This window comes from Nesoenas mayeri (assembly GCF_963082525.1).
Source record: "Nesoenas mayeri genome assembly, chromosome: 20".
Classification (NCBI taxonomy): Eukaryota; Metazoa; Chordata; class Aves; order Columbiformes; family Columbidae; genus Nesoenas; species Nesoenas mayeri.
This window is the reverse complement of record NC_137569.1, coordinates 3,226,780-3,244,253: the sequence shown is the minus strand read 5'-3', so window position 1 is coordinate 3,244,253 and position 17,474 is coordinate 3,226,780. Positions and strand designations below refer to the sequence as shown.

At 53.8% G+C, this 17,474-nt stretch overlaps 2 protein-coding genes across 2 annotated transcripts in view; one reads left to right on the top strand and one right to left on the bottom strand.

The window, feature by feature from the left end:
* Positions 1–264: 264 nt before the first annotated feature.
* LOC308048265 (multidrug and toxin extrusion protein 2-like) lies at positions 265–8,181 on the bottom strand (the record flags this gene model as incomplete). The annotated part of the gene is made up of 17 exons (XM_080357281.1): positions 265–500; positions 843–924; positions 1,158–1,252; positions 1,613–1,745; positions 1,917–1,986; positions 2,322–2,397; positions 2,483–2,591; positions 2,849–2,916; positions 3,130–3,243; positions 3,380–3,477; positions 3,700–3,797; positions 4,197–4,241; positions 4,912–4,954; positions 5,108–5,256; positions 5,584–5,652; positions 6,174–6,275; positions 8,071–8,181. The coding sequence occupies 17 exons, from the start codon at positions 8,179–8,181 to the stop codon at positions 265–267; spliced, it is 1,698 nt and encodes a 565-aa protein (XP_080213407.1).
* Positions 8,182–14,477: 6,296 nt separating this feature from the next.
* The window catches only part of NXN (nucleoredoxin), a gene marked incomplete at both ends in the record, with an annotated part of 43,440 nt that continues 40,443 nt past the window's right edge, over positions 14,478–17,474 (top strand). The window contains one exon of the mRNA XM_080357213.1: positions 14,478–14,795. Coding sequence (XP_080213339.1) covers positions 14,478–14,795 — 318 coding nt within the window. The remainder of the gene's footprint in view (positions 14,796–17,474) is intronic.

The following is a 17,474-nucleotide window of genomic DNA, read 5'->3' as shown; positions in this document are numbered from 1 at the left end:
TCTCTGTCTCCTTCCCGGGCCAGTCCCAGGACACAAGTGACATCCCAGTGCAGGAGAGGGACCAACTCTCAAGCACTTTCAAGTGCTGCATCCTCACCCCCTTTACGAACTCTGCGCGTGGGATAAAACATTGTGAGCTAACCAAAAACCGAGCAAAGTGACTCTTCCCAAGGACCCGAGAGGGAATTCCTTCCCCCGCACCGTTCTCCTGGGACATCACCACACGTGTCCTGCTCTGCGCGCAGCTCCCCGGTGCCACTGGCTCTACCCATTGCTGCTCAGGACCCGCACCAGTACGCCCAGCAGCAGGACAGCCACGGCGGCGGCAGCAGCCAGAGCGCGGCGGATGATCAGGGCCCTCCATGGCACAACGGGAGCAGCAGGGACGACAACGGGCTCCTCCTGCATGATGAACTGGACATCAGGTTGCCTCTCGCCCCCCACCATGCTCGCAGGCAGGACCGCGGTGTCTGTGGTGTCCGTGTCAACCGAGACGTAATCTGTGGGACAGAGAGGTGAGCGCTGCAGCGTTGGGTTCTCAGTCTGGTGCTGCGCTAGTGACAGTCCTAAGGGTCCCTTCCCAAGGCTCAGGGACATTGGGACATGCCCAGAGCCGATGTTCCCAGGCTCTTCCCTAGCACAGCAATGGTGGTGACAGGGCTACCAGGGTATCTTGTAGCCCGTTGCTAAGTACAGAAGTGCCACTGGCCTGGGACCAGCACCAGACCCTGTCCTTTTTCCAGCCATCTGGGGCAGCAGGACAGACACAGCTGCCACACTATGAAGGAAAGGTTGAGTGGAGAATTTGGGCTCCCTCCCTGTTCTGAGCCCTGGTTACATACCCACAGCAGATGTTTTGGTAGCAGCTGTGCCATTGGAGTTCACATCTTCCAGCTGTTTTTTCAGCCCAGCTCGCACTTGTGCCTAAAAACACACAAAAAAATTGCTTTTCTCAGAGCAAAGGTGTCCTGCCCAGCCAAGCAAACCTGAGCCTCCTCCCAAAGCAAACGTGCTCAGCACCAAACTGCTCCTCTGCTCCAGGAGAGGGACAGATCCCATTTCGCTTTTGCCTTCCCCGAGGGCTGTGGCTCTGTCCTGGGACAGGAACTCGCCTATAACACTGTTTAAGAGTTACTAGAGAGACGCAGAAGTCTCACCTCATCTGCAGCTTTCTTCCAATCAATGCGCACGACAAAAGTCAAGAAGGACAGGGCTTGCAGAGAGATGCAAATGATCATCCCTACCCACAGACCTGCAGTGATGGAGAGTTATTTCAGGGGGAGCTTGAAGAAATCCTGGTTTTACCAGATGCTGCCGAAACGCCCACGGACTCTACGAGGTCAGATATTGCCCCGTGTCTAACCCAGTCTTTATGTTCCTGAGACAAAACAGCTCCTGGGAGGTCCTATGCTGGGACCAAGCCTGAATTTACCGGAACATCTCAGCCCCGATTTGATGGAGGCTACTGAGCCTCTGCCAGACACTTCAGTGAGCAACTCAGCCCCACTGACACAAAGGAAGAGCTGAGCACAATTTCAGGCTCAAGTCAGAGGGATTGGTCCAACAGAAGCAGCATCAGCAGCTCATGGGATGTGAAACAGAAGACACGTACCCAGCACCCCCATCTTGGCTGCAAACATCAGGGAGATGCCAATGGGGAGGCCGACGGCGTAATAGCCGACGGCGTTGGCGATAGCACCCATCTTCTGCTTCCCTGTGCCCCGCAACACACCGCCGCAGGTCGCCTAGGAGAGCAGGCAGAGGGGTCAATCCATGGGAAAGCATGTGCTATGGAAGGTAACGCCACAGGAGCTCTGGGGTACAACTTGGGGACCCCACAGCACTGTCCCGCAGAGCCAAGAGGGGCTTTGTGCTCTCCATTGCACCCCAGCCTGCAGGGATGTGGGGATACTCACTGCTGCTGCATCAAACAAGTGGAATGGAGCAAAGATGATCATCACTTTGGACACGAGGATCACGATCTCCCTGTTGGGAAGATGGATGTGCTGGTCAGTGAAAGCAGCACAGGCTGGTCCCAAGAGACTCTGGTTCTGCCACATCTCCCTCAGACAGCAAAGCTGGATCCCAGCCCATGAGACCCACGGGGATGTGGGCAGCTTGGGTACCACTGCGGTAGTGTCCCAGTGCCAGCCCCAGTGCCAGCAGCATCCGTGTTGCCCGGCGACACTGGGCAGTGGGGAAGAACCCTTGAGGAACATGGTTATCAGATGGAGGTTTATGAACTCTTGTCAACAGTTTCTGGGATATAAATCACATCCCCTGAGAAGGTACCAATACTCAAAAGAAAGCTGTTAACCCACTTGTCATTGGTGAAGATGTATCCCACCACACCCTTTAGGGTTCCCAGTAACGTTGCAACTACCACAGCAAAAACTTCTGAAAGAAAAAGAAATACATCATATTGCTTCGCCACAAGGGCAGCAAGTCCTGCTCCTTTTCCCCTCCTCATGCCCTGGCTGACCTGCGCACAGCAGCGCGGTGATGCAGGAGGTCTTGGCTTGCACCATGTCCCCTGATCCTAAGGCATTGCCCACTCTGACACCCACGGCCACGCTGAAGCCCAGAGGCACCTGAGAAGCAGGAGACGAGGAGGTGAGTGGCGACAGAGCGTGCAGCAACGTTGCTCTTCCCCAGTAGGGATTTAAATTTGTATTGCTGCAGGAAAGGGATTTCCCATGTGCAGCACAGCCCTGGATGAGCACAGCAGGTCTGAGAGTCATCACCTGCCTGGGACCGACTCCTGCATCCCTCCCTAGCCCTGGTCTGCAGGGCCATTGCTTGGGGGATCCTCCCAGGCTGACCTTGGTTTAATTCACCCAGCCCTTACCATGTACGCCGCAGAGGAGAGCTCGTAGATGACAGACTGTGCGCCCAGCTCCACCACACTGAGCAGCCCTGCAAAACATCCACCACATCCTTCATTATGTTGGAATTAAACTCCTCCTTTGCTAACAAGGAGGCAGCAACTACAGGGTCCCCATCAGAACCAACCCTGCAGTGAGGAGGCTGCTGGCAGGAGGTGCTCTGGGGACACAGGCGCAGCCACCAGAGCAGGGATGGCTGGAAGATGACCTGCTGAACCAGAGGAAAAAGAAGATTTGGACTCACCTGCCAAGAAGCTCCCAATCTCAAAGGTCCACCACTCAATACACATCATGAGCATGCCAGGTACCGCCAGCCGGATGAAGGAGCCCCAGTCCAGGAGACAGTCCCTGGTCCAACCTGCGGTGAGGAGCAGTAGAGTGAATGCATGCTGTCCCTCTCCTCCTCCACAGACCTGCACCGTGGCTGCTGGTGACAGTGCCAAATCCCCAGCACCAGCCACTGGTGTTCTGAAGGATGAAGATGTGAACACTACCTCCCCAGGTCTCTACATGGATCTTCTTCCACCACACATAAAGGAAGAGGAGAATGGCCTGGGTGTACTGAGAAACAGTGTTGGCCCAGGCAGAGCCCCTGTGGAGAGACAGACAGATTTCAAACATCCTCCTCCGCCATCTCAGCTCCAGCAGGAGGAGCCCGGTGGCACCCATGCACGTCTTGTTGCAGATATGGGGCAGATCCCTCCAGCTTTATCCTCCCAGGTGGGTTGGCTGGGGGCAGAGGATGCAGAACTGAGCCCACAGGACACCCCCAGCGCCCTGAGCGAAGCCTGTCACCAGCTCCGCTCACACTTACACCACGCCCAGCTTCAGCGCGTACAGGAACAAGGCGTTCATGGCCACATTGAGGATGTTGGCTGCGATCCCTGTCAAAATCTGAGGCAAAATGATCGCCTGGAAGCCAAGGAGAGATTTTTGGAGTTTGTTTCCCCAGCATTGCCCAAGCTCCCATGCAGTGAACACAGGGGACACCTTCATCACCACCCAGGGAGAAAGCCAAGGCGGCAGCTCCTGTTCCAGGCAAAGCTGGAGCGGGTTAGACATGCAGATGGCAGCATGCAGGGCTCAGAGACGCTGCAATCAACCCAATGCAGAGTCGGGAGGCAGAAGTGGGGAAACGCGGCAAGCTAAGGGTGATTCTCACGAGTTCTCCAGGCCCAGCTGAGGGTTGTGCATCACATACTTCCCAGCCCAGCTCTCCCCAGAACAGGATGAACTTAGATGCCCAACTTTATCCGTGTTCCTGGGAATATCTTTAACCTATCGCCCAGAACCTAGTTAGTTATACAATACCTGACTTAGCAAATATCTTGTCTGCAGCTGGTACAGAAACGCCGCCTGCAAAAGTCAGGATTCACTTCATCAGCATCACTGCACTGTGGTTCAATAGCCAGCTACCGTTCAACACATAGGCAGGTCCTTCCCTCAGCTCCTTCCCCCAGCTTCTCAGGGTGCCAGACACCCCGTTCCTGAGCTCTGTTTGAACTGTGGTATCAGCCAGGAGCATCCCCAAGCCAGGATTAACAACAGGCACCTCCCGTTCCCACTGGGAAGAGACCAGTTTCCCAATAAGCAATCTCCCACGCTTCCTTATCAGCATGAGAGAGCCTGGAAACCTTGGAAGCAAGTATTAACTTGTACTTATTCCCCAGAGGAGTCCCTCCAGAGACAGAGCGACCAGCCAGGGCCCAGCGGCTCTGAGTGTTTGCAACAAGCAGCTGGGAGGTAAGAACAAGCCCTGGAGCACCCAGTTCCAATGTCCATCCCCAGTTACTTGTGCAGAGACGTGCCCTGCAGTAAAAGCCTTTGCACAGCAAGATGAACAAGGGCATGTTTGCTGGTCTAGCAGCTGCTGGCCAGCGCACACCTGTTAAAGTCCAAGATCAAGGGGCAGATTGTAAAACCCTAAACCATGCTGTTCTGTGATCCCCAGAGCAAAGATCCTCCCTCCTTTCCCTAAATGTCACTGAGAGATACGGAGCTTCTAACAGTTTTAGCAGCAACTTACAGGAAGCGCTGGGATAAAGATCATCACGTAGATCTGGGTTAACCTGGAAAGAGAGTCATTTCCCCAGTTAATGACACAGCAGAGCCAAGCCAAGCAGCCTCATACTCGAGCTCCACAGAGGCTCGATTCCAATACAGCACGGCAAACCAGCCCCAGCCAAACGCCTGGTCCGGAAGGGCTCAACCTCATCCCTGACCTGGAGACCTCAGGGTCCTGTTGGAGAAGCAGGAGGATCCGCTCGGTGTTGACGAAGAGCGCCCAGCATGGGAAGCAGCACAGCAGCAGGATGAGGATCCCCCGCTGCAGGATGGTGCCCACCTGCTTCAGGTTCTTGCCACCATATGTCTGAGTCGGGAGAAAGGACCGAGGTGAGCGTCACAGGGAACCAGAGGGGCCAGGGCGGTGATGGGCTGGTTCAATGCATTTCCCATGCCCTGCAGTGACTCGTGACAGGCTGGTTGGGTACAACTGGCTCTCGGGGGGATTGCACATCCCTTTGCTACCCAGGCACAACCTGGGGAAGCCACAGGGAGGGAGCAGGCTCCATCCAGGACATCTGTAGCCCCGTGTTGGCTGGAAGCTGCCATTGTCCCACCCTTTGTGCACAGATCACAGGAGAGACACCATCAACCCAACCCCACCAGCCACAAGAAAGGGGGAGCTGCTACTGACCTGGGACATCAGCGTGTCGCATGCTGAGGCTAAACCAGAGCCGATGGAGATGCCCGTAACGTTGATAACCTGGAGGAGAGACAAAGGACATGGGTTGCAAGGGAGGGTGACAGGGGACCTGGCTCAAAGCACCGTGTTCCTCCCATCTGGGTGGGGAGCCAGTTCTGCTGTGAGTTTTTGGGAGGTTTCCAGCCCTTCTCTACTTCTCAGAATAACATGTTCTTGTTACCTAAACAGCCTCTTCTCTGGTGTGGAAAAGAATCCTCTGGCAAGGGCTGAATATCTAAAGGACCACAAACAGTGCTGATCCTGGCCACACGCTTGGTCTGGTGGGTTCTAAGAGCTTGGCCCAGGCTCCAGCTCCCTGCCCAGGTCTGGCCTTGCACTGGCACAGCCACTGACTGCTCAGTTCCCATCTCCTGCCTGTGCTCAGGGCAAAAGAGCAGTTTGCTGGATGAGATGTTCGCCTCACATCAGGCTCTGCTTACACACAGGGTCCTCACATATGTATTCCTCCAGGTTTTCTTCTTTTTTTTGGTGATGTGTAACTTACATGTTCTAGATCAGAGAGGAATCAGAGCAATACGTACGGACACGGCCAGCGTCACAGCATCCAGCTCGGCTTTCCCCAGGTGGCCACAGAAGATGGAGCTGACCACGCTGATCAGGAACCCCAGCAGCTGGGCGACAAACTAGGATGAGAGGAGGAAGAGACAGTGAGATGAGGACTGGTTAGGACTGGAGGAACACCGCTCCTCCCCCGACCTTGGACTATGAACAGTCGGGGTTCCTGGTGTCACCTGTTGTCTTGGGAGCCTGTCCCTGCTCCCCATGGCTGCTGCACCAGATCTTGTGCAGACATCTGGTGATTTTGTCTTTCAAAACAAGCCTCTACCTGCCGTGTGGTGTTTTGATGCCACACAGCCAATCTGTCACATGACCTTGTTTATGTGTCGCTTAACAGATTCACTAGAAATCCTCTTTTCCAGGATGAAAGATGCATAGAGAGGGAAAATCAAAAATCCTTATGTTTTTCTGCACTTCTGTGCATCTAGGAAAACTCCTCTCCCAAACCACAACGGCTTCTTCTCCTAGAGAGATGCCAAGTCTAGTCTGCTTGTTCCTTAGCTTAGCGATGCTGTAGCAGAGATTACACTCCAAACCTCATTTCCCCTTGGCAAGGGGACAGCTCCTCTACAGGCATCTGAGGCATGGAGTCATGGCACAGCTAGAAGCAGATGGTAGGAGTTAGAGACATTAATACCCACTGAAGGGTGGGCAAGGCTGGGGACCATGCCCAGGGTCTGCTCACACTCCTTTCCACCCCGCAGCTGGCAAGCCAAGAGCACAGCGCTGCTGGAGAACCAGCTCCTGCGGGGTCAGAGGAAGAGCAGAATAAAAACCACCTCTCCGCACCTCCCACCGCTGCCTGCAGATGCAGTTCAACTCCTCCTGCCAGGCCTGGGCATGCTCAACCTGCTGCTGGGAGTAATTCCTGCTGGAATGGTCTGTACCTCCACAATTGTTCAGTGCAGGGTTTGCCATTAAACGAGCGTTAGCTAATGACAGCTGTAGGTTTTGTCACGAGGTTGTGCACATGGAGAACCAGGCTGTGCTGCAGATGGAAAGGTTGAGGGCACTGAGCTAGGACTGATGTATTCAGCTACAGAAACGGAAACCCATCTATACTTCATCTGCTGCCCATTCACAGCAGGTTGGTGCTTTGATGTCAGGGAGGGCATCTCTGAGTTCATCAGTTGGTACTAATTTACCAGATAGATTAGAAAATGCAAAGCACAAAGCTTCATGTGTAAGGGATTTAGACCAGGGCTGTGGTGCACGCTCCCCTCTGCAAAATGTGACTCCCACAGGATGTGTGTCCTGGCAGACAAACAGCAGCCCGGGGAGGATTTTGGGACAGCGGGCTGTAGGTACCTTTGCATCCAGAGTCTGCTGGAAGGCCTGCCCAAGGAGTTGGTGTCCAGCTAACCAACCTGCTTGACACCCAAGGGGTAAGTGGCAGTGCTGGAGATGCAGACTCATTCCTCAGAGCAATTTAACAGTTTATCACCCCCTCCCCAAATCCACTGCTCTTCTTTCAGAGCCACGCAGGAGAAGAGCACTTGGACCGAGCTGGACAGCAACAGGAATTGCTGTGGTAAGGAATAAGCTCTTGGATGACAATTAAGGAACAAATAGTGGAGGTTAAAGTCTGGCTGTGCCTCCTGCAGGCACGGCCGGCGGGAGGGAGCGGAGCCATGTGCGGGGGAGCTGGAACCCCGTGCCGAAGGGCGATCCGGGGCCCGATGGCTCTTCCCAGCCCGGGATGCGCTGCCAGGCTCCCGGTGCCCGAGCCCCGGGGCGCTCCCCGGCTCTCACCTCCGCGGCGCCGCCGCCGTTCCCCCCCGGGGCTGCTGCCGCCGTTCCGGAGGGGAGTGAGGTCCTGTCCCCATCCCCTGTGTCCCTCCGCCCGCTCCCGGCTCTCACCACGGGCCCCGCCAGCCGGGCCAGCTCGCAGCTCTCCCGCCGTGCGCCCGCGGGCAGGAGGCGCCGGGCGCCCCGCAGGCACCGCGCTGCTGCTCCCGCCGCCGCCGCCATGGGCCGCTCCGCCCGCCGCCGCCGCACACGCCTTATGGGCACGGCCGGGGCCGCTCCCGCCCCCGGGGCTGCCGGCGGTGGGCGGTGCGGGCCGGCACGGTGGGGCAGGGGTCGCCCCGGGCATGGGCTTAGGGCTGGGGACCCGCCGCCGGCCGAGGAGGGGCAGCCCCAGCTCCGTGCGCCGGCCCTGGGGTCGGGAGCGCTGCGGGGGAGGCAGGAGCGGGGGATTCCACACACACATAGCGCACAGTGGGGGGGTTGGGGACCCCCCAGATGTGTTGGAGGGACTTGAGACCCTGTTGTGTGGGGAGCAGAGAACCCCCCTATTTGTTAAACATAGAATCCTAGGATCATCTAGCCCTAAACTATGTCCCTAAGAACCTCACCTACACATCTGTTCAACCCCTCCAGGGATGGTGACTCCACCACTGCCCTGGGCAGCCTGTTCCAATGTCCGACAGCCCTTTCTATGAAGAGAAGCATCTTAATATTCACTCTGAACCTTTCTTGGCACAACCTGAGGCTGTTTCCCCTCTTCCTATCACTTTTTACTCGGGAGAACAGACCAACACCCTCCATGCTACAACCTCTTTTCCAATAGCTCTAGAGAGCATAGAATCACTGCATCATTTTGGTTGGAAGAAGCACCCCTACATGTTGGCTGTGGGGTGGGGACCCCCTGGGGATCCCACACACACTGACCAGGGGGGTCACCAGCAAGAGTGCATGAGCTTGTAACCAAGTAGCTGTAATCAAACCTATTTCTAATGCATAGAAAATTACAGTGGAAAGTGGGGCTTGGGTTTACAGCTGTTCAAACACTGCCTTGGTGCCTTATAGCTGTGGCGTCACCGTGCAGAACTGTAAAGTCTCATTAATGTTTCACTTACCTCTTTGCTCCTTCAGATATAAGCTGACACAATGAAAAATTGTGTAGTAGTAGTGATGAGTCATAGCCGCTCTGATTTTATTAATATGAGCCGTGATTTAATCAGTGTATTTCAGGACAAAAGAGTGCCTGATGCTGCTGCAGTCTGGTCTGAGCTCCTCCTGATGTTGCTGGTAGTCAAAGGGGAAAGAACAACTTGCAAAATCCACCTGGAGTTGTTTCTTCAAGAACTGCATGTTTCAGCGTAGCCAGAGGATTCCATTCGCAAATCACTAAAACCTTTTCGCAAATGGGTAAGGAACAATGTAAAGCTCAATGTGAAGTTTGGGAGCGTATTTGAACTTTGGAACAGTTTCTTCTTCCTTTGGTGCTGTTCACATCACCATGACCCACCCTGGGTGGCTCAGGCACCCTGATGTACTGGCCAGCACAGGCTGGGCTCCGGGAAACACTTTGCTCATCTCTGTTGGGGCAAAGGAGAGGAACAAACTGACTTGCAGAATGGAAACATGCTGGGCCAACGTTTTCAGACACAGATACTTCCAGTCGGATTTTTATATTAATGTTTCAGAGACTTAAGGCCTTTCTTGCCCTGGGTGCTGAGTGCTCGCACCATCTAGAGTGCTCAGTTGCAGACGGGACTGCTCACCACTGAAAAGAGGCTAAATAGAGAATTTGCAAGCTGGTGTTAAGAAAACTAGTGTACAAACCTCAGGCACAACTTCTGGGGGTGGAAAATGGACAGAAGAAATGAAAGATAAGGTGTCACTCCAGCCTTGTTCTAGGGAAAAAGCAGCAAATTTTGCTGGCGGTTGCTCCGAAGGGCATGAGTTTGTGCAGGGCTCGGTGAACCAGGGCCACGTGTTTTCTCCGTGATCCTTCCATCCCTGTGGCTGACAGAGCAGCGGGGTGGTTGGGTGCTGGTGCTGGAGCCTGCGCTGCCTGCGGGATGACACTTGAGCAGCAGTGATGAAGAAATACAAGTAGTTAGCGGCAAACAATGTGTGTCCTGGCTGGTAGTGTGACCGCGGCCGCCAGCCTGGCTGCGAGAAGGCCAGAGGGTTCCTGCGGTGCTGTTATCTCACGGGGAGGCAGGAGGGGCAGTGATAAGGCTCAGATGGTGCCTTCATGTTCCTCGACAAGCAGTGTGAGCATGAGCCCCTTTGAAGTTTACTTGTGACCCTGCTGAGATCAATACCCTGGGCTGGCAAAGAGGAGGCAAAGAATCAGGCAGAGACCTGGGGAAAAGAGCTTTGAAAAGAATACTGGGAACTTTAAAAAGGCTTAGGGGAGAAATGTTACCTCCTGGCTGCAGGAGCCAGGTAGTGAGCTGGCATCTGGAGAGCCAAACACATAAGACAGTCTGTGATTGAAACCCTCTTGTGTTTTGCTGCTGCTGTTTGAAATAAAGTCTATTTGCTTTCAGAAGAGCTGTTTTCTGTGATCATATCTGGATCCTAGTCTTGCTGGGAAGGAGCACGAGCACTCCAGGACCTGGTCTGATGACATGGGGTGACCTGAGGTCTCCCCCATTGCCAGCACATCCCTGGCTCTGCTTCAGCCTCCCCGCTCTCAGATGAGCGTGTGAGCCACCGAGGGGGACGTGGGTCGGTGCAAACTTGCAGGCAGAGCCTCGCACTGGATGCCAGCACATTTGGTCCTTCACCTTCTGTGATGGGGACAAGGACCTTGCCAGCTGCCCGGTGAAATTCAGTGGGGTTCCCGTGCTAGAGCCCCCAGACAGATGGGGAGGGTCAAAGGTACCGCTGGCCTCACACCAAACTGCCCTCAGCCAGCAGATATTAACAGTATTGCAACACCGGTTGGAGGAATTCAAAGGGTCAAATTCCTTTTGAGTGGAACATCATTGAACTCAGTCATTTTAGACCTCCGCTGAATTTGGAGCAGGGCTTGGGAAGGCTGATCCCTCACCACAGACCTGTTTGAAGGAGTTAATGTGTGACGGCTACGAACCATCTGGAGCAGGCGGCTGGTCCTGCTGGAGCTGGTTTCAGCAGCCGGGACCTGTGCAGTTCTCAGCGATGCTGACGGGAATCCAGAAGAAAGCAGCTGACGGGAGGAGGATTTCAGTTTCTTGCATCATCTGTAGAGCAGAATTAGACCATTTTTTCTGCAGATTCCCAGCAGTACGACTACGCAGGGCTTTCTCTAGATATGTATGGCCATATTGTGAAATGCAGCCAACATCCCGTTACTAAAATGTACCCCACAAATGTACCGTGTCTGGAACTATTGCAATTAAGAGCTACCAAATAAGAAAAATGTCAGAACACAATGGATTTATGTCAAATGCTCAACTACATGAAGAGTGTCCCTTTCTTTTAAGAGACATTGCCGCTGGCTGATGTCCAGATACCGTGGAAAATCCATTCTCCTCCATGCTATCTGGAGTTCTGAATACAGCTAAATTAAATACTAAAGAGCCTTTTGCAATCAAATTAGTTTTTATTTAAGCACCGCAGCATAGGATCAGATTATCAAAACCCTCATGGATACAGCACATGAATTTGGGCCTTTTCAATGGGGAGAATGAACCAGAATACCCGTCTTTAAATAGCTCCCCTTGCGTGATGGTCTGACAGCAAAGAAAGTTACTGTATTCCGGAGTAGTGAGTGCATCGGCAAAACATGCAAATGATTTTAGACTATGGTGCCCCTTACTACAGGGCAGCATCTCTACTGGGCGCACAGGGATTCTTTTTTTCCTGTTTAATGCCATGTAAATGCTCTGAAGTCCATTCTACAGATCAACGAGGCTTCCTTGGACCCAGGAGAATTCACATTCCACCACTGCCTGCATCTCCAAGGTATAATTAATGTTCGGTAATGTCAAAAACCATAATGCCTAATATTGTTTTAAATGCTGCTGGCTGGTGATGCAGCTGCTGCACTGAAGCGCTTACAGGACTTGCAGTGACATGGTGACCACAAAGGTTGAACTCTTGCCTGTGAAGCAGGACAGTGGGCAGATCCCAGTGGTTTCTAATAATCCTGGGTGTTCTTCTTACTGCGAGTTTTCAGCATAGACAGTCACATAAACAGGTCTGTTCACACCACTATTTGTCCTAGCTTGCTAGTGCAGACATGCCTCTGTAAGAGAAGCTTGACACCGACGTTTACAGCAGCTGGAATTTGTCCAAAAGGCAATTGCCTGTTTAAAAAGAAAAGCAATGAGAAATTCAGTGCCTCGCTGGCGGCCGCACACTTTGCACGGTCCCCGTGTCTGCATTGCTGCGCGGCCGCCGCTGTGTGCTGCTGCCTGCCCGCGTTCTCTGCCGCCTGCGCTGCGATCAACCTGGAAGATCCACGTTAACCGCGATGGGGTTTCTTTCTGCTGTTGGTAAATCGGATTTTTCTGCTGTTTAAAAAGCGCGCTGAGCGTATCTTTCTTTTCTTCTTTGTGCTGCCATGGGTTTAATTTGCTTGAGCTGATTGATGAGTGTATATCCCACAGCTTGGGCTCATCGAGGGGTGGGAACGGGCCCCCTTTTCCAGCCGCTTTTTCTTCCCTTGGCAGCAGCCTCAGGCTCAGCACTTTCACCCTGATGCATTTCCCCAGTTTTTATCCTAATAAACACTGCTTGTTGGGGAAACAAATTCAGGCAAACAAATATTTGGCAAATGCTTTGGCAAAATATTTGCTAATTATTTAGTGAAATGTACAACATATAGTAGTCAAAGGGGACACAGTGTAAAAAACAGTACTTAGGAAAGATGAATCAGAGTTAGGGATGTGCAGACTGGCAGCCCTGCAAGGGTTCGCATGGTTTAACCTCAGTTTAGTCCCCTCACATTGTGATGTTGTTCGCTAAGAACAGCTGTTTTCTCATTTTATTTTACTGTTGTTTAAGAGACATAAATGCTTTTTACTTGCTCTGTATTTCAGAGCATCTTAGTTCTGCTTTGTTCACTAAATAAGGGGCCAGACAAATTGACCGCAGCCACAAGTATTATTCTTACAAGAGAATATTTATATTGCCACATGGGTTGGTTGAGTTCAGGGGTGCAGACTTAAAAAACAGCTTCCCTGCCCTGAAGAGCCCAAATACTTAATTAAGGCAGATAAGGCAGGACAAATAAAAACAAGACAAAACTCCTCTTGCTTTGATCCACCTCTAGGGAGCAGGTCTTGGCCAAAGAAAAGAGAGATTGTAAAGCTGTAATAATAATAATAACGATAATTAATTGTATTTATAAAGCATCCCCTAATGGCTCTGGATGCTGTACAACAATTTTAAATACAACTGAACGCAGCAAGAAGAAGCAGCCAAATGAGGAGGCAAATAAGGAAGTGTCGTAAAAGTACAGGTGTCTTTTGCAGTAGCTAGCAAGATTTCGGAGTGCTGCTTTGGGGCTTTTTCAAAAGGAAAAACGGAGGCGGTGTCCAACCTGTGCGCACACGTTGTGTCCGTGCTGTGCCTGTGCAGCTGCGGGGCTGCAGAGGAGACCAGAAGCCTCCAAATTGAGCCCCCAGCCCATAATTTGAACTCAGCCTTGCACATCCTTACACATGTATTTTGTTTTTACCGGTGTGTGTGCGTGCGGAGCGGTTTGTGAGCGGGGTCAGTGGGTCAGGCTGTGCCGGATGGACACACGGACACATAAACATCAGCCTAAAGGATCCATGCTGCGGTAAATTCTGCAGGCTTGCAGATGACAGGCTTTGATTACAAAGAGCAAATCCATTTTAAAGCCTGGTTTGCATGTCACCGTTTATGCTTTATTTCCTTTCTGTATTCCAGCCAGCTAGACAGCGTAATTCAATGCAGCCGAATTTACTTGTGTTTACACTTCTGGATAGGCTTTCAGTTGTTTTTCCGCCCGCCATTGATAAGGGTAAACACGTATTTACATGAGATTTTGGAAACAAAGAAGGGAAGAGCTCTTTGTAAAGCTCGCTCGGGCCAGCTGGACACTGTGATTTACGGACGGGTGTCCCAGCCGGGGGAGGGTGTTTGTACCGGGAGCGGGGGCTCAGCGTGGGTGACGCGGGGCTGTGGCCGGGACAGACAGAGCCGAGGCTGGAGACCCCTCCTTGGGCTGTCGGTACCGGTCACCCCCCGGGCCAACCGGGTCCTGCGGGGGGGCTGAGGCGCGGGGAGGCTCCCCCAAGGCTTTACCCACGGCCGAGCCCGGCACCCACCCGTGCGTGGGGAGCCGCGGGGTGTCCGTGGGTGACCCCGGGGTGTTCGTGGGTGACCTCAGCGGGTCCCGGGCCGGAGGGGCCGGGCCGGGCGCTGGGCGGCGCTGCCGGAGGCGGGGGCGGGCGCGGGGGGCAGCGCGTCGCGGCAGCGCCCCCTGGCGGGGCGGGGCTGGGCTCGGCCGGCGCGGGCTGCGGCGGCTGCGGGCGGAGCGGGGAGCGGAGCGGGGAACGGAGCGGGGCGGGATGGCGGGCGCCCTGTCGGAGGTGCTGGGCGAGGTGCTGGTGACCGCGGATGGGGAGGAGGTGGCCGTGTCGGCGCTGGCCGCCCGGGGGGTCTCGCTGGTGGGGCTTTACTTCGGCTGCAGCCTCGGCGGCCCCTGCGCGCAGCTCGGCGCCAGCCTGGCCGCCTTCTACGGGCGCTTCAGGGGGGAGGCGGCGGCGGCCGGCGGGCAGCGCCTCGAGATCGTCTTCGTGTCGGCCGAGCAGGAGCAGCAGCAGTGGCAGGAGGCCGTGCGGGCCATGCCCTGGCTGGCGCTGCCCTTCGCCGACAAGCACCGCAAGGTGAGACCGCGGGGTGGGTGTTTGCGGGGGGAGCCCCCGGGCTTTGTCTGTGGCCGGCGGGGCTCGGCCGGGCCCCCCCCGCGCCGCCGGGGCGGGTCCCGCGTGGCGGCGGGCGCGTGGCGCGGGGTGGGCGCCTTCCAGAAAGTTCCCGGGGGGAAGCGGGTGTGGGTGTAGGGGGGGGCGCTCAGCTGGTGTCCCGCGGGGCGACGCCGCCTCGCCCGGTGTCCCCGGTGCCCCGCAGGCTCCGTCCGCCGCGGGTGGGGGCTGAGCGGGGGAGCCCCCGCCCGGGGGATCGCGGTTTCGGGGAAGCGGGGGGCGCTCGGATCCCTCTGGGCAGCGGGGCGGCCCCCGCGGGACGTGGCTCCTACGAGCCCAAATTGCGGAGCGCACTCTGCCCCGCAGCCCGAGGGAATGGGGCCTCGGGGAGGGCACACAAGGGGCCGTGGGCTCCACCAACCGTGCGAGGGCATCGGGTGCTGGAGCCCGGCTGGGCTGGAGCTGCTGGCGGAGCTGCCAGGTGAGCTGCTGCGATGGTGTTAATTATTTGTCTTCATCGAGCAGCCGGTGCGTTCAGTGCTCTACAAGTTGCAGCCTCTTTATCTGAAGAGTTTAATGCGAAAGGCAGATATGGGACAAAAAGCGCTCCGTGAGCCCCAGCCAGGGCCGGCGGGGAGGGACAGGAAGACAAGGGCTGGGCTTTCCATCCCAGCGAGCTCACAGCCTTGGGAGCTTTAAAAAAAGAAAAAGAAGGCTTTCCAGCTCTAATCTCTGGAAGCTATTGAGGAAGAATTCAAAAGATGGTGCCCCACAGTGCCATTTCTAAACATCTTTCGGGCGAGTGATTGCGCAGCCGGTCTGAAAGCCGTTCTCCGTGGCAGCAGGGACTGGGGGGACCCTGGTACCCGTGGGGCTGGCTGAGCCCCTTCTGACACGTTTGGGCTCTGTGAGGCTATGTGGTGACAGGAGGGACCATTCCTCCCTGAACCAGGGTCTGGACCATCCTTGCCGGCACGTTTGTTAAGCAAAGGAGTCGTTGAAGGGAAAGCTGCTGTTGTCTGGCTGCGCCGTGTGATGTTCCCTCTGCTCAGAAGAGCTGTAGCTGGTTTGAAAGCCCCATTTGGCTTTTTTTTTTTGCTCGTTTGCTGTGGGTTTTGGTTGCTAAGCCCCCAGTTCTGCAAAGGCTCTTGTGTGTTTAATGCCGTGCACCTGGATGGTGCTGCCAAAGGGCCCCAGTTTGCCCCTTTGGAGTCCAGACACTTCTAACTGGGAGCCTGCATGAGTGGTCACAGCTTGGGCTCTGAGATCAGTTTCATTATCAAGGGGATTTGCGACAGAAGCTTCATCCTTCTGAGAAATTACAGTTTCATTCTGGTTTCTTAAAAACCAAACCCTTTTCCTACAGCGATGTGAAAATATTGTGGTTCCTATTAGTAGCTGGTCATTTCCCTACAGAACATTTCAGATTATTTAGGTGGTGGGATTTTTGCTTGGTGTATTTGCCTTAAAAATTCTGCTGCAATGTAGTTTAGATGGTTGGGAAATGATAGAAGTGGAAGGTGGCATTAATTTCACATGCCAGCCAATGCTTCCATCTATTAGCTTGCAAGAAAACATGAAATAAAAAGATTATGGGGTCTTAAACTCTTATTCCAAGAAGCCCTGAGTTAAATTCAGGATTATTTTTGTGCAGAGTGTAAAGTAATTGAAGCTTGTGCTGTATATTTTCAAAACTAAGCAGATGTGATGTGGCTTTGGAGGAAGCTTAATCTATGGATAACAGAGAACCTATTTGTAAGTTATAAGGGCAATTATGTCAGGATATCAGATTTCTAAACAGGAGATTTATAACGTGAAGTGCAGGCAGTTGGAAGTTTCCTTGTATAATAGGCTGATTTTTAAATAGTTGGGTTAATGACCCGACTCTCCAGAAAAGAACAAACTTTCTGTTTTTCAAAAACATGCCAGCAAAAGCTGTGCGTGTCCAGCATATGTTGAATACCTCGCAGGCTTTATTTGTTTAAAAACAAAAAGCATTAGAAAAACGTAGGCAGTCCTTTTGAGTTATGGTTCCTTTGCACTAAGGGCTGCTCCTCAACCCTATGCAAGACAAGCCCCACAGAATTATATAGATTTATGGAAAGAAAGGGATCTTGCAGATACAGAGCAGAGATAACAGAGAGATGGGAGCGTTGGGCTGGGAGCTGAGCTCTGTTCTGAGCTCTCAGCCCATGGAAAGGCTGCGGACCCTCTGTCCTTGAAGGTTCAGGGCTTGACTGCATGAAACTGCAGCCAACAGGGTCTCATATTGGTGATTATTGGGCTCCAAGAGCTCAGAGGTCCCTTCCAGCCAGCGCCTCCCATTGCGACTTGGTTCATTTATTTACTGAGGTCGTGAAAGCTTTGGGGAGAGGTGTTTCCCCATCCCATATTGGCTGTAGCATCATTGTTGCCTAGAATTATTCAATAATATGGTTATTATGGTCCTGATTTCCCGCTGAAACATCTATCAGCGTGTGCTTTGTCTTTTCTCCAGCGTTCTCTGTGATTTTTTTTGCGTTTCTCCCTCTTCTGAAGCCTGGGCACGGAATGCTGATAAATCTTAAAAACCAGGCTCCTTTCTGGGCGTGCAGGAAAATTCCCACAGTCTTAAAAGTCAAATAGCATCTTGCTCTCATGGTT